This window comes from Chroicocephalus ridibundus, chromosome 11 (assembly GCF_963924245.1).
Source record: "Chroicocephalus ridibundus chromosome 11, bChrRid1.1, whole genome shotgun sequence".
Classification (NCBI taxonomy): domain Eukaryota; kingdom Metazoa; phylum Chordata; class Aves; order Charadriiformes; family Laridae; genus Chroicocephalus; species Chroicocephalus ridibundus.
The window spans coordinates 15,095,821-15,112,786 of NC_086294.1; the positions used below are offsets into that span (position 1 = coordinate 15,095,821).

Consider the following 16,966-nt stretch of genomic DNA (forward strand, 5'->3'; position numbering starts at 1 on the left):
GTGCCGTCGATTTACACATGGTTTGTGCAGTATCTTCAGCAGCTTACATGTGATGAAGGCTTCCATCATCACTCCGGGACACGGAGAAACGGTGCCAAGGGAGGCGTTGCTTCATCCCATGGTGCTGGTGGTTGCTCTTCTCATTCAGGCAGTGACCAAATATGATCTAATCCCTCCAGACCTCACCTTTGTCACAGGTTAAACAGGGACAACAAGTGCCCTCTGCCCCACAAAGACACCGAGGCACCATTAGCAGACAGAAAGCATCGAGGTCCCGGAGTGAAAGGCATCAAAGATTCTAAAATGTTATTATCGATTTCTTTCTGTGATGGGACACTTGCCATAAGAAACAGGGTCATAAGAAAAACAAGCGATACTTTTTTTTTTTAATGATTATTTTACCCTAACTGCTTATCAACAAACAAATTTCTAACTCTAATTCAAAAGCAGTCAAGTAAGAAATAATTTGACAAATGTAAACCGAGGAGAACGCATACTTTGCATGGGAAAACAGTTCTCTGTCACAGTCAGTTCACACACTTCCCCGTGGATGGGATGAGTGGACTCTGTTTGAAGAGCACCTAAACCCAAGGCAATCCCCACTCCGTGCAGACCCCAGAGGGCAGCAGGATGCCAAGGCAGCAGCATTTGCCTCCAAGATCGGATCCTTCCATCTCATTTTAAAATTGCAACAAAGGAAACACCATTTTTTCCCCTGCTCAAAGAGTTTTCCAAGTAGAGGATTTGCTTCCATGCACGCATGAACAGAAACCCTGGCAAAGAAGAGGCTGAATTATTATTATACCCAGCTGAAAAGAAACCCCAAAACTCACTACTAGACGATGTACGAAGTGACTACACTTTTTTCCTGGTTTTGATAATTTGACAAGAACTCCTTTTGTTTAAAACTCCTTTTCTTCAAATTCCAAGTCAGAATTTTATTTTCTATTCCCAATACTTAAATTTCGAGCATGGGATAACAATAACAAACACCACATTAAGAACATGTTTAAGAACACTTGCATCTTTAGCTTTTCTTCTGCAGTTTATTATATAAATTATGCTTTTAAACATTTAGAGCACTTACATTTCAAAACAGACAATGTTTAGCTCCCCACTGAGATACTAGTGCAAAAAGTGGTTTATCTAAGTGCAAGTAAGTTACATCCCCACTGACAGTCAGTGGATTAGGCTGTTTTTAATATAAATCCCACGTCCATAACTAACAATTATGTTCTCTACGCTAAATCTGAGCATGTTGTAAATCAAAAGAAATATTGGACTTTGGTTGGTAACGACCAAATACTCTGACAGCACAAACAGGAGAAGAACAGTTTGACTTCAAAGCAGACTTGTGAATTCACCGGGGTTGGAGACCACCGCTATCATTTTTCTGATCTGACTTTAGTTATAAATAAGTGGATGCCAAATGTTCTCTTTGACATTCAGTTCCAGTTATTAAAATACAATAAAACTCACATACACGCATGTATTGTATTCCAGTGAATGCCGCAGGTCACCTTTGGCACATCACAGACAGCACCTGAACACTGCATACAAAAATATTCATGAAATAGCCTTGATCTGGCAGGAGGACAAGTGAGAAAGTTCAAAGATCCTTCCCGTCTCCAACGCCAACAATTGTCGCTGAAAAATGGATTAAACCAAGACTGAAATACAGCAATGCCTCTCAGTTACACAATACATACTGAAACCCAAGTTTAATTAAATCCAAGCAAAATAAATCTTTTTCAACCCATAGACACTAGTGTATGGGGTCACTGCAGTGAAACACAGGCCACTGTGAGCAGTAGTTGTCAGTACCTTAGAAATCTGCACTCATTTCTTAAAGAACTGTTGCCACGTAAAACCAAAATGAGACACTTCATAAATAACATCTTTATTAATGAGTTTTCTTTTTCACATTCTTTAAGGTGATGGTTAATTGAAATCTGCATAGTCAAGAGTGCAAAGGAAAAAAAAATTCATAGAAGTCGGACCCAAATGTGAATGTTGCCTTTTTTTTTTTTTTTTTTTTTTTTTTTTTTTTTTTTTTTTTTAAGTTAAGTGAGACTGGTCACAATCATAGGAAAAAGCAACCTCCAGAAATAAGTGACAAGGGAGATACGGAGCGGGGCGGGGATGAAAACCACCAGAAAAACTCTGATTAGTATATTCGTCTATTAATGAAGTCTTCACACAAAGACACACAACACCCATTCACATTCATGTGCACAATGGAACGTAAACTACAGAAGACAGACACTTCCTCTACTGAATGAAGTGAAACCGCAGGATTATCTGTGTATGTAACCCAGTGCTGATCAGCTGTTCCCACGAGGGGAACCATTACAATATCCAGGTGGATAAACCCAGATTTCTTCATGCCCTTATTACAACCACATTTAAACTAGCATCCTACAGCAGGAAACATGAAATCTGAGTATTTCCATACTACTAAGAATTACTCTTAACACGCACTTTTAAAGCGGTATCACCTCCCTTCTTTTTTAATTCTTAATACTATCATCCCTTTCCTTCCTGCTAACGTTACTCGGTTGGTTGGAAGCGCAGGTGAAGAGGAGCTCTCTGTGCCCACGCCATGGCTCAGCCGGTGGAAGCGCAGAACACCTCCAGCTTCATTTCCATAAGCACAGGCGAGACGGTCCCAAGTCTCCCACATCGACACTGCACTGTGACCGCAAGTAGTATTTCTAATATTTACACCATCTACTGATTTAGCTGTTGTTCTCTATTTGTAACCATCATCAGAAAACTCTAGAGAGGGAAAAAAAAGGAAGCATGTCCCCTACGTAACAGCTGTAAGTAGCAAAGACTCACATATCGTCCACGTGCTGGTGAGAGGCCGTTTCTTACCTCCAGCTTTGATTTATACAACCACGACGCTACTCTACAGCTGAGCACTAGTTTAAATGCAAAATTCTCTTGCGTTGGTCATTTGGAAAAGCTATCCAATACCATCGCTCTGAACTTCACCATGCACAAACTAGGCTTAACGCTTTGCATATGACTGCGCACTAATAAACTTCATTACAGTTTACATTAGTTTAGGTTCTGAATTATTCATCTTATTCAGATGCACAATCAAGGACTGTGCGGAACTGATCATCAATATTCAATCGTACAAGTTCAGATCTGGGCAAGGAAAAACTCTCATTTATTTGATATGAGCCCACAGGCTTTAAATCTGAGATTCAAGCCCAGCAGATCAAGAGAAAGTTATTTATGAAATCAAACCAGTCAGAAATACGTTTGCTGCCATGGATATCGTAAACATAAGGCCTAAAGTATTTTGAAGAAGACCTACAACAGTAAGTAAAAGGGATTCAGGAAAAACACTTGCCGCAGTTTGTACTCTTACAAGGGGGAAACAAACTACACAGCAAAACTCAAACCCATCAGGGTGAAACGGTGACTCCAGGGCTGAAACCCTACCTGCGCTGGACAGATGAGAGTGAAACATGCCCAGCACACAGGAACACCAACCCCAGCTCCATGGCAGCGGCAGCCAGCATCAACAAGACACTGAGACACACGTGCTTCCACACCCCTGCTTCAAAAACAACCTGCTTCCTCCTCGGGGAACTAAAGCACTCGAAGATGGGGAAAAACAGGCAGAAGTCTGGGAACAAGGACTGCAGATAATCAAATTTTACCCCCAGAACAAGGCCACCCGGGCAGCCAGCAGCTGCCACACTGGCCAGCTTTCAGGGCAAAACCACAGAAAACAATCCATCCTGGCCCAGTCCACAACACCAAAACCAAAACCAGCCGATTGGGTGCGGGTTGATAAATTTTCACAAGCAGCAATGGCAGCTTTTTTCTTTCCCTGGCAATTTCACAGGCAAGTATTCTGGTAAACCTCAAATCCAACTAAGTTACAAACAGAATATTTAGTGAATGGTACTGTTAATTTCTTCAGAACAAAACCTGTATTTCTTGTGCCGCTTCAGGGGTTTAATTCAAGAGACCAGTACAGTAGGACGACTTTTGACATTAGTTCAGGATTTACATCAGCACAGCTGATCTACATTATTTGTATGTTTTAAAGGTGGTGGTTATAAGGGCATCGAATTAGATTTTTCTTTTACTAACGCAAAATCCTAAAGTCAAAGCAATTTGGAAGTCTGAAAAAAACACACCTTACTCTAACATACAACGAAACTACTTTGTGGCCTTCTGTGTTTCAGGAAAATATCCCACATATTCAGATCATCAGGCAGCCTCACTAGTTAAGACACATTAAAATGAAACATTTTCCATTAAAGTTGCCAAAAACCGGATTTAAATTTATTGCATGACGTTGCATAAGAAAGTATATTATTGAAAACCGTAAGGCATCATGCAATTATCCATCAGCTAATTATTTATTATTCCTTGAAAGATGGTTATATACTCTAAAGTTATAAAACCAGTTTCAAAAAAGTACATAAAAAAATTTAACATAAGCATTAAATACTTTTCACATGTTCGTAGTTTTTAGCTGTTAAAAAGTGCATTCAAACATACTGTACTGGAAAGTTGCTCTGACCAAAAATGGTGCCGGAGACTTGTTAAATTAAAAGCCGCAAAAGAATGTTGCATGGGATTAGAAAGCTCACAGATTGTGGTACTTAAACTTACAAACTTGCTTGAAATAATTTCTCAATCCTCACACTTACAATTTAGCATACATGATATAATTAGCTAAAAATGTATATTTTTTTTAATAACTAAACAGTCGAATTCAAGTTACGTACACTGAGTGATCAAATAAAGAGCAGACTTAATATTCAGACATGGGACAGAACGTACTGGTGCAATTTTGGCATTAATCAATGTACTGTGCCATCCAACGGAAGCCTTCTCCATAGCCTTGTCTCTTTAGCACGCTGCACATAAACACTTCTAGTGGCCTTGCGTTCAGTTCTTTCAGTGGTATACTGCCCTGCAGAGAGACAAGTGGCCCAGGTTACAGTGTTGTTACGAACATATGGCTACTTTACACAGACCTTTGCTTCTATGGAATGCCATTATTTAACTTGTGTTGGATACATGGATTTAGAAAATAAATTGATCTAAAACGTGCACATGTTACTAGGATTAGGGTCACCTGAGAAACACACTGAGTATGTTTTTTCATGTGCATCCATGGTTGGAGAGGGTGAAGTACCCGAAACCATAGTGCAACAGCAAGAACAGCAAGCATGTGCACAGAGAATCTGAGAGCTGATATTAATTTTTCAGTCCCAGCTCCCTGCTCCGTTTCTAATAGCTTTCCAACCAGATTAAAAAGAACATTTGCTACCAATTTTGTAGAACTGACCATAGCAAGAGTGCAAGTCGCTTGCTTGCCAAGATGAGCACAGCGGGATTAAGATGTTGCTCAACTGGAGATTCACCATGGTATTCATACTTTAAGGGAAGCATCTAAGAATAAACACTCTTAGAGGAAAAGAGGAATGGGTTGCCCAGAGAAGCTGTGGCTGCCCCATCCCTGGAGGTGTTCAAGGCCAGGTTGGACGGGGCTTGGAGCAACCTGGGCTGGTGGGAGGTGTCCCTGCCCAGGGCAGGGGGTGGCACTGGATGGGCTTTAGGATCCCTTCCAACTCTAACCGTTCTACGAATTACAAGAGCAGGAGCCCTCCTCAGCAGAGCCACACCAGTGAGCATCTAACGGGAGTTGGGACAGAAGCCGCACTGGAACAGCTTCGTCAGCTGCAGAGAGGTGTCTTTCCAAGGGCAACGGAGCAACTTGTTTCTAGTGCCCTGTATCCAAGTGTCTCCTACAAGTAGTACACTGTATTTACTTTAAATTAAGAAGAGTTGAAGTATCACAAAGGTCCATAATCTTAGTCTGCCTTGTTACAACCAATGCTGGTAGGAACATTTCCCCCTCTCTCCCCTCACAACTTAAACTCAGACTTTACAGTGGTGTAAATCTATTTCTAAGCTTTAGGTAAACGTGTCAAGTAATGAATTGTGCTAAGTCTGAACTTTAAATGAGATAAGTCGCTTACTGAAAGACTTTATTAGTTTTCTCTTATAGTTCTCACTGGAACTATAGTCTCCGAAAACTTGCTCATCCTTTTAAAGGACTGCATAGGAAAGTTGAAGTACTAAAAATTATCCTAGGTACAATTAAGTTTTCTCTGAAAAAACATGGCATTAAACATGATGCAAAAAAATTGTAGTATAGATGCATCTAACACACAAAAAAAGAAACTCCACAATTCATTTACACCATATACAGTTATTATGTACTAAGTGCTTTATAAATTAAAAACTATTTTTTTTTTGCATAGCTAGAGTGGAGTCAACACACAAATAAGGCAAAAAAACCTAACTAACAAAATAAACCAAAGCCACCAAATAAAAAAAAATAAAAAAAAAAAAGGGAGCATTACCTTTCCTGTTGTCTGGCCATACAGACCAAACATCTCTCGTAACCTCTCTTCACTAATGGCTTCAGGTCTGTCAATCTTGTTACCAAGAATTAGGATAGGCACATTAGCAATAGTTTCATCTGTCATTAGTGACTACGAAGGAAAGGAGAAAGGAACAGAGATTAATTTAGAATATAGATGGTCAAGTCATTACTGCTCATTTCCAGGTGGCAGCAGAGCTCCGTTGGATACTCGGAATTTGAGCTTGCTTATTTCTTAGAAGTTAAAACTTTCAAAAACTTATGTAAACTTACGTCGAGTTCTTCTTTTGATTCAAGCAATCTTTCCTGATCTGCACAGTCGACCAAGAACACAATGCCATTAATCGCAGGTAGATAGTTTTTCCACACTCTGCGAGCTACAGGGAAGATGTGAATTAAAAACAAAAGGAAATTATCCTAAAGTTCAGAGTGATGCACATTGGTAATTAACAAACAACAGGGTGTTTTTTTGAACTCTTAGCTTGTGGTGCCAGTTGCAATTTCATGTTTTACAAAACTTGAAATAATGGAGCAAAAGTATCATTCTCCTTACTGTTAACACCACTCTATCCCATATGCACACTGATGTACCAAAACTTTTTGCGTTTCCCCAAGAATTGTCAACAAAGGTAAGCTTGAAGCACAAAGCTTAAAGGTAAACGTAAGCAATTCAAAGTACAGAATCCTCTTCAAAATACAGACATCCATCAAAGATTTATGCTCTACTGCAGCTCCTGCCAAATTGTATTTGGGATTTGTGATAAATGGTGGAGATGTCCAACAGAGCAGTCAATGTTTTTTATGCTGCCAAAGAGAGTGTGGGAAGTCAATCTCTTCAGCATGGTTATATTTCTGATCCGAAACAGACAGACTGTAGACAACTCTAACTCAATTCAGTGAAGTGAGTCAACGTATTCCCTTACCTTGAGCATGCCCACCCAGGTCAAAAGTAGTGAAAGTCATGCCAGCAATTGTCAGCTCTTCCGAAGCTAGAAATACAAAGAATTATGTTCTCTGTGAAGATTATGCAAGTGCATTGGAACAGTCTAACCTTCTAGCATGTAGATTTTACTTTCCCTCTTGGGTCTTTTCAGTATTTTGTTACTCAAGAAACAAATCAGAGCAATACTTTCTCTCTCCAAATCGATAACACGTTTGCTTAACAACAAAACGTTACTAACCATTAAAACACGTGTGAAATATCTATAATGCTAAGAATAGCAGAGAATATTCATACATTACTTATCCCTACACATTACACAAACAACAGTTGGCTCCAGCATCTGGTTTGTCAAAAAGATGGCATTTCATGTACAACACTGTTCAAGGTTTCTCCTCTTGACATCCTTTCCCAACTTCTCACCTCCTTATTGGACACCACCAATCCACATTTTTAACCTGCATTGAACTTTTTCTCCCATGAAGCTACCCGGATAACAATTACATAGCAATCTCTGACCCCCAAAAAATCAAAACAGTGTACATAAATGGTAGTTTTCCAGTTACACAGAAAACCTGCTCCCAAATGCTTGGAGCCCCGATTTCCCACAGTTTCTGTAATCTAGAATCTCAGCTCCATCACTCTACTTGGTTTTCTCCTCAATTTCAAATAAACCGCATTGAACTATTCTACACACATTTTTTTTTAATGTTACTTGAACTATCTACAGATTGCAATCCCAGGAATTCCTTTATTTCTCCCCAGATACACTGTTGGTCTCGTGTACAATGAGATCTTGCTTTTCCTGCAATTATTCAAATACTTTCTAGCTATGGAACCAGCAATATTAACTTACTGGGGTGTAACGTGGGGACATGTTGTCCCAATCTGTCATCTTTGAGCATGTGCAGCAGCGTAGTTTTTCCAGCATTGTCCAGTCCAAGAAACACTAGTTTGCCCGATTTCTTGTACAGTCCTAGAACAAAGCAGGACCTAGTGAACAATCAGTTAAATCGGTGGGAGTTCATTTCCAGCACTAGAGATGATTTTGCTCCCAGGAACAGAGTGTTACAGTCACAGTACAAAATACAGACCAGCCAAGCTCCACCGTGCGCTTTATCAGTGCCCTTTATCCATGTTCTACTTGTATGAACTACGTTCACACTTGCTCATGTGCCTGCGGCACTGGGTGTACCACCTGCAGCCTACAGGATGCTCAGCAGGAGGGGGAGAGACACACAATTGATGTGAACGTGTCACTCATGTAAATGCATTTACATTACCTTAGGAAAACCACAAAACAGGACTAAACCTTGCCAGTGTAGCTTACTCTGCCCCAGCAGAAGGACAGTTTTGCTCACAGGAGGTGGAGAGGGAGGTACGTGGGTACACCAGGCTTTAAAACATGGACCATCCCGGACCTGGACAGAGGGTTTTTTTCTTCAGCTATCTCCAATTATGACAAAAAAAGTTGTCTGAGGCAAAAAGGAAGTTCAGACCTCAATGGGTATATTGCAGAGAAAATAGTTGCCATGTCAATAGTCATAATTAGTGTATGCATGAATTCTTTTATGTTGGTTCACATATTATTTTGACAAAAAATAACATTCACCCATACTCCCAGCTAAATTGTATGAATATATCCTGAATGGCATCATCAGGACTATTCTGACACACTTGCTGTCATGCGATAATGCTTTCATAACAGGAATAAGAAATTTTATTTTCAACAATTGTCACCTTTATAAAAATGCCTCTTCCCCGTTTTTCCCCTCTACTTGTAACCCCCAATAAATGCAACAGTTGCTGCGAAGGAGAGGAAGGATGTATAAAACATGAACGCCACATTTTCTTAAGTTTGAGGTTATCAAGGGGCAATTCTCTCAAACTTGCCAACACCACTTCCTATGCCAGAATTATTTTGCACTGCTTCAAACTGATCGACATTTTTAAGACAGATTTTATTAAAAAAAATAATCCCATTCTGTACTGAAAAACTACTGAAGTAATAGACCCTCAGCTTTGCCTTTAAGGAGAAAAAATTTCCCTTATTCCTTCTTCAGAGAGCTGGATACTACACCTCACACATCTCTTTGGAAATCGCTACTGACCCCACAGCCCTCACAAGTGCTGAAGGTGACAGTACACTTACAGAGGGCGAGGAAATACGTACACACGTGTATGCTGAAATTACATTTCTTCAAAAGCAAAACTGAGCTATGTTCCTAACAGAATTCTCTCTTCTTTCTGTGTAAGAACAACTGCAAAATACAGCCAAATATTGCAATGTGGGAGGTTTTTGCATCACCAGATCTTTTACTATATAATGGCATAGTATTTGTGGTTCTTTGCGATATGCTGAAGAAAAGTACATAGAATCGTAGAATGGTTGGAGTTGGAAGGGAACTTAAAGCTCACCCATTCCCACCCCCTGCCCTGGGCAGGGACACCTCCCACTACACCAGGTTGCTCCAAGCCCCGTCCAACCTGGCCTTGAACACCTCCGGGGGTGATACTGAAACATTTTGTGAAGTACACAATCAGATTTTACTGTTAAAGCTCAACTGTCCCATCGCTGCAGTCCTGACACTTAATCGTAAGCACAGCCAACCCTCCCGACCTGCAAACTAGCCACCAACATCCTGTGCCGTGCCCTGGAGATGCGGGCAAGTGGCTGGTAGCCATCCAAAGGGCGGCTGGTAGCCATCCAAAGGGCACGCTGCCAGCTGCCCATGGCATCTCCATGGGAAGGCTAGCAAGTGAGCCAGCAGCATCAGTTTCTAGAGCCCTCATTTTTCCTTCTTATCTAATGTGTTATCCTCACACCGTGTTTTATTTGGTGGGATTTTAAAGGATGCTGTCGCACAGGTGGCCACTGGGACAGGCCCGCTGATGCCGCAGCGTTACAGAGGTGTACGTGCCTCTGCCCAGCCGACCTTTACACCGCGGCTGTTTGCTTGCCTCTCCCCCTGCCTTTAAGCTAATCTCTGGGATCACATTCCATCATGACATATTTTGTAACATGCAGGAATTCTTCATATTCCTCAGTTTATTTCATTAATGATCTTTATTACTACAGGTACTGTAGAATGTCTTTCAATACAACTCTAACTTCCCAAACTCACATGCCAAAAATATATATTAGCTATTAAGCTACAGAGTGGAGGAGAAAGTATTAATGTTTACAGAGAAAGGAGTGGAGAATCATTTTTGTACATTAACTTATGTCACAGGGGAAACTCCAGTTCACACTAAGCTTATGAGTTAAACAAAACCCTACTAAACCTTAGTAAAACAGTGTTTTTGCCACTCTTAGCCTGGACATCCAGGAGCCTTTGCTCCCAGATCAGGTGCTGGTGGTTTCTCTGAAATATTTCACATTTCCTAAGTGTCTTTCATAGAAATGCAAGATGAACAAGCAGCAATTCTTCAGCTATTAACTACACCAAGACCAGAGTTTACATACATATAAAAAAAAGATTCTTTGTGCATTCTAAATATATACGTGCACAAAGCTGTGCTTCATAAAGTGATCTTATCAGCCTGCTGACAGGACAGCACAAGGAACTGCAGTGAGTTTCTCGAATGTTGTAATCGGCCTTCAACCGTAAATGTAAGTGAGAATGAAAATAGAATGTGTTTCTTCTAAAATAAAGGAGACATATTGAAAGTAATTCTTCTTCCTACTTAAAGCTTCCGTATCTTTCACCAGAATTAGACTTTGCATGCACAGGAATGGGAAAGTGGGCTAGTGTGCAATAATCACTGCTCAGCTAAGTAAGAGGAGATAAGAAAGATTAGTCAACTTAGTTAAAATTTCACTGGCTAATATTCAGTAGTAGTCCAAGGGTCTAACATTCAGCAAAAAAGTTTAAACTTTCAACTGATAAAAGGCAGGGCACACAGCTTGCCATGATACATTAATCTCAAATGCTTTTTATCCGCTTCAATAAAATCTTTGGAACTTGTAAATTGTGCCTTTTACCTATATGATCTGCAACTTCAATTCCTCCTTTTAGTATTCTAACATTCCCTTTCCTCCTGTTTGGGTTTGGTTTTGGTTTTTTTGGGGGGTGGGGTGTGTTTTTTATTCCCCTCCTGTTTTCCACAAGCTAATATTTCACCTTGGATCGATAGGAATTACAGACTCTTTTTGCCAGGGAACACTTTCCTGAGGCTCTTCAGCAGATGCCAGTGAAGTTTCACACTGATTTCAGTGACATGAGTCACAGAATAACACACCACTGAACATGCGCAAGGGCTTCAATATCCGGCACTAATTTTGTGTAGACCATCCCTTCTATTTGGAATTCTCAAGTGATATCCTCATGTGCAACTGAGCTACAATAACTGAGTTCAGTTCTTTACAGCAGAGAAAAATCAGGATAAACTCCATAGAAGTCAACTGAATCACACCAACCTAAATGTAATATGATTAGCGAAAAATCAAACCTGTTATGTTCATGAAAGAAAATGCAATTTTTGAGAGGTTAAAGGATTAATGAAAGATTGAGCAGAGCGCAGATTCTGGAAATACTCAGTATTGATAAGTGAAACTTTTGTTTGAGTATTTTTGAATATACACCAGAACAAATATTATTATTTAACCATCAGCTATGTTTGAAGATAAGAAGTGAACAGACATTTTATGCAAGAATAACAGAAAGAAAAAAAACCAGACATTAAAAACTTACCTAAAAACTGTAATACGCTACTGAAACCACTGTAAATCCAATCAAATATGAAAGCCATATCTGAATCTTATGGTCTGAAATAAACAGAAAATACAATGCATTCAAGATCTGTCACAACGGCACGTTAAACATTTTAAGATATTTATAGGTAACAGAAGCCATCCAAAGTTCTGGGTGAAAGAGTGACCCTGCAATGCATTAAAAAAATTAGTGTAGAAATGAAAACAGAATCCAGATCCAGACTGCCTGATTCAACTGCAGAGACTTCCTCTCTCTCTCCCTCCCCCCTCCCCTCTGCCGCCTTGGAAAATGCTACGTGGACAGAAGTCTTTGCAAGAAGTAAAAATAATTATATCTTAAGCACAGTTTGGTGGAGGTGTGTGATGTTCCACTGAAGATTTCACATGAGATCTTCATATTAACTTTTCAACTAGGAAAACATGGCACTTCTAAGCAGACAACAGAGAAATGTCAGGGCACAATCAGGGCTCCAGCTGCCCCTGGGTGCTGCTGGGGTTTGAAGCAGAGGCAGTAAGAGGTGAAGAAGTTTTGTGAAGTTGAATCCAGAGAAGTCTGATACCAAATAAATCCCTATTGTCTGCACATACCTGTCCATTTAGCTTGTAATGGGAAGCAACTACTTAGCACAAAGCACTGGAACTGCCATCCAAACACCGTGGCGTGCACAGGCTGCCACAACTTAAACCTTAAATACAAAACTTATTTTTTAAAAAAAGTACACTAGAAGACCACGTTTCCCACTAAACTACTTCAGCTTAGATTCAACAACATCTAGTTGGGCTGAGAGGCAGCCAAGGCAACTATAACCAACACCCTCGTTGTTCCATACAACCGTCAGCCCACTTCAGCCGACCATCATAGATGGGACCCCCCTTGCTACCAGGATGAAGCTCTGCTACTCCACAAGCACCCTTTCTTTGGGCCATGGTGAAAAAATATAAGGCACCTACGCTCGTCCCTGGAAAGAAGCAAGTGTCCAAGATGGATTGCACAGACTGACGAATTCAGATGTTGCTGCCCCAGAAAAACCCCTCTGCCACCAAAGGCAGGGCTGCTTCTGGACAAGTGGCCACAGCAGAGGTGTCACGGGAACTCTGGCACACCTCATGCGCCCAGGAGGACAGGTAGCACAGAGGAGAACCTGCTGCTACTGACAAAGCGATGCTTTGGGGCTCAAGAATAAAGCCATCACTAAGTTCACTGCACGGACATAATTTCTTCACTTTCATCTTAATTTCCTCATTATCTGAAGTGAGGATAATCACACTAAAAGCACCAGTTTGACACAGTGAATTAGTATCTAGCATGAAAACCTCTTGAAAGACTCAAAGGCAGCATCCTTAGAAGCATTTAGCCAGCTAATTCCTACTGGAGCGCATAAGCCCTGCTAACATCAGGGGACGTTGGAGTCCGACTGCCCTCGAGAAACTGGACTGCACTGCTGAGTGCAGCTGGCAGAGGCATCCACGTCGCTGGAGGCTGTCCTGCCACACTCGTCTTGATGCTGGAGCTGTACCATGGCGGGGAGGGGGTCACAAGATGATTTTAGGGCAGCTCTGAGCCTGGAGCTCAGGACACAGTAGTCAAAACACAGGTCAGAACCACATCAAAATCCAGGCATCGGTCACAGCAGTTACGCTCATGGCAGCAAACAGACCTTCTCCACTACACAACAACAGGTATATTACAGAAAGGTAATATGGAAAGAGGAAGAAAGAACATTCTAATTATATTTGCTTGCACTGGAACAAAGTCTCTTCAGCCCACATTTGCCTCCCTGGTGAAGACAACAAAGTGCTAGGAGTTCATGGTTTCTCCACAACTAACTCTGAAACTCTTACCCACCTCCTACGTTACTCTGAACAACTCATCAGCTGCAACAGGCGCAAATTTTAAGACTACAAATCAAATATGCTTGTCAATGCATAAACACCCAGTTGCACAACGTCACCACTGAAACTGTCCCTTGCATGGCTAAAAAGCAAAGGTCAAGAATAAGCAAACACGGCAGAACATACACGTCAGCAGATTTATTTATTGCTTGAGCAAAATACCAATCGAGAAAAGCCTCTATGGGGCTTAGAAAAACGATCGACTCAAATAACCTGCAAATCAGGGCAAACAGCGTGATGTAAGAGAAGTGCTCAGATTACTGAGGTGAGAATAACTTCACAGCATTTAGTTGTATTAACCTTTTCCATCTATTAAACTTATGGATAAAACAAAACAAAAAAATCTTTATGCATTACAGGAATGATTTTAAGGGGCAAGATTCAAATGATTAAAGTGAGAACAGGATTACTCCGCAAACACAGCTGAAGTGGCATTAATATAGGTTAAGTTTCTATTGCCACAAGAAAAGTGCGGTTAGAAACAGAGTTATCCAAATACAACCAGAACGGCCTCCATATCAGCTGGCAGCACTTAAAGGGAAATACTTTTAAAACGGGGAACAAAACGGACAGCTAATTGTAAAGGTACACTGGCAATATTTGAATAGAGATATTAAATCTACCCTTATCACGCAGGAAAAGTAACTACATCATTCACAGCAGCGTCAAATCAAAGCATTAAAAAACCATAGTGGTTCTGTATTACTATCAAGAGTTGTTAACGCTGCCGAGACATCCAAGTCATGGAGCTCCCCTGAATTATGGCAAGAGCTGACAACGTTCAACACACACAGACTCAAACTCTCAGGCCCGTGCTAAAAATACCATAAAAGCAGAACAATGAAAACTCTGTCAATGACTGCTCACAAGCCGTGAGGAAGACAAAGATACTCTTTTAAGGTTATTTTACGGGTTCCCTTGAAAATAATCAGTTGTAAGCAGAGATAAGCTTTTAATGAAAAATTGTACTGGACAGAAGACAATCTCTTGATACCAACTATTTTCACAGACCTCACTAACTCACTCATGCCTCCTTAACAAAGATATGAAAAGTAATTTTCTAGCATCACATCAACAACAGATGGCTACCACTTCAAAATGTCTCCAACAACCCTGGCTAACATTATTTCATCAGCAAAGTATCATCTGGTAACTCCCAGGGAGTCCCATGAGCCACTCTATAGGCTGAGGAGATGGGTTTGCCTACTGGAGACCACTTCTGACCGGGGGGGATGCAGAATTCCCACCCAGTGGCTCCGGTAACACCTTGAGCCAGCCTCCTGAAGGGAATGTTGCTGACAGCAGGGGCTAGCAAGCAGAATCATTTCACTTCTGAACCCGTTAGAATAGCAGTTACTTCCAAAGTCTGTAAAACTCTCAGATAAAAGAGAAAATCAGGCTTTTCAAGACAGTTTTAAATCCCTTTATGGATTAATTAGGAAGCAGAAACTAGTGACACCCAAGCTGAACAGCTCTTGCAGTAACTGGGAACGCACTGTGCGGTGCCTGGGTGGTACTGACAGCAAGAGCCAGGAAAGAAACCTCTGTCCAGCCAAACTGCACCAGCCCTGCACCCGGCCACAGCGAAGTCTGAGAACACAACTTGCAGGCGACAGGATAGAGTCTACTGTTAAGTTATAATTTCATGTATGATCATTTTAACATCTTAAAATGTGACAACAGACAACAAAAATGAAAATCCCCAAGAAACTCAGTGAAAAAAACAGTATTCACCTTCTACAGTTCAGTTTATTCTACGTTACGAAGCTGCACTTTGATGTAGCATTTTAAGAGTTGAGGAAAGGGACAGAGTTTGAAAACGAGGTGACAGCACAGCTTTTTTTCAGATATATTTTATCATTTTTTTGATAGCAAGTCATCTGTGAGATTTCAGAAAGAGTAATCATCATGCTGGTCTGTTACTAACTGTGCTGAAAACCAGAAAGATTATGTGGTTTATGGCAGGTGATTTAAATTTAGTTACATCACATCTTTTACTCTGAGACAGCCTATTTGAATTTAGCAAAGATCTCAAGCACATCCAAAACAGCAAAGCAAACCGTTTATCTGCGCAGGCGGCCCGGCAACACGCACTCTGAGCTCCTAAGGGCACCTGATGCAGCCTGGCTGACAAAAAACAGTCCTCAGCGCATGTCTCAGTGTAAGGCCTGCTGCAGCCATTTACTTACTCATAAAAAATAACCTGAAAAGACATAGCTTCTAAAGAAATAATAAGAGTTAGAATAAACCTTGGCAGAGCGGCAGAAGGTGCTGGGGGGCCGCCCAAGAGGGTTTGGGACCACCTGAGGGTTTAGGGCCGCGCTGACACCGCTCCCCCTCGCCATCGCGCACCCCCCGGCAAGGCAGGGCCGGGGCTACGGGGGCACCACCGGGCAGCCGGGAAAGGCTCACCCACCGGGCGGCGGCACACGGGCCGGCAACCCCAGCCCCGGGGCGAGTGAGGAAAGTGGGGAACGGTGAGGAACGGGGGGAACTGGGGGGGGAAGCGCACACCGCTCCTCACAGCGCGCTGCCTGCGGACCCGCGTAGGCCGCGGCCTCCCCCGCCGCGCAAGGACCCCCGGCCAGGCTCGGCCGCGGCCGCTCCCGGCGGGATACGAGAGCACCCCCACACCAAGCCGCTCCCCCTGTCCCGGGCCAGGGCGGGCAGCGCCCCTCACCACCACCCCCCCGCCCCGCGCTCACCCGCCGCCGAGCCTGAGGTGCGGGCGCTCCCCTCCGCTGCCACCGACACGCACCCCCGACGGCCGCACCCCGCTCCGCCCCCGCGCGGCAGCTCCTCCCGGGCCCGACCGCTCCACACGCACCCCGGCCCGGACAAGGCTCGGTTCCGCGGGGTGTCCCGTCCCCCCCACCACCACCACACACCGGACAGCGCCGCCTCCCCCGCCGGCCCCTGCCCCCTTAAGGCGCCAGGCCCCGCCCACTGCCGCAGCGCGCCGCTGCCGGAAGTGCCACGTGTACGCCGTGCG

At 42.4% G+C, this 16,966-nt stretch overlaps 1 protein-coding gene across 3 annotated transcripts; it reads right to left on the reverse strand.

The window, feature by feature from the left end:
- Nucleotides 1-1,876: 1,876 nt before the first annotated feature.
- SAR1B (secretion associated Ras related GTPase 1B) lies at nucleotides 1,877-16,929 on the reverse strand. 3 transcript variants are annotated; one of them, XM_063348715.1, is made up of 7 exons: nucleotides 16,863-16,929; nucleotides 12,062-12,135; nucleotides 8,224-8,343; nucleotides 7,351-7,416; nucleotides 6,701-6,804; nucleotides 6,408-6,539; nucleotides 1,877-4,948 (listed from the first exon to the last, which is right to left on the reverse strand). In XM_063348715.1, the coding sequence occupies exons 2-7, from the start codon at nucleotides 12,117-12,119 to the stop codon at nucleotides 4,832-4,834; spliced, it is 597 nt and encodes a 198-aa protein (XP_063204785.1). In that variant the 5' UTR covers nucleotides 12,120-12,135; nucleotides 16,863-16,929; the 3' UTR covers nucleotides 1,877-4,831. The 3 variants fall into 3 exon arrangements, with proteins under 3 accessions (XP_063204785.1, XP_063204784.1, XP_063204782.1); XM_063348714.1 differs by having other exon boundaries at nucleotides 16,802-16,881; XM_063348712.1 differs by lacking the exon at nucleotides 16,863-16,929 and adding an exon at nucleotides 16,680-16,821.
- Nucleotides 16,930-16,966: the final 37 nt, after the last annotated feature.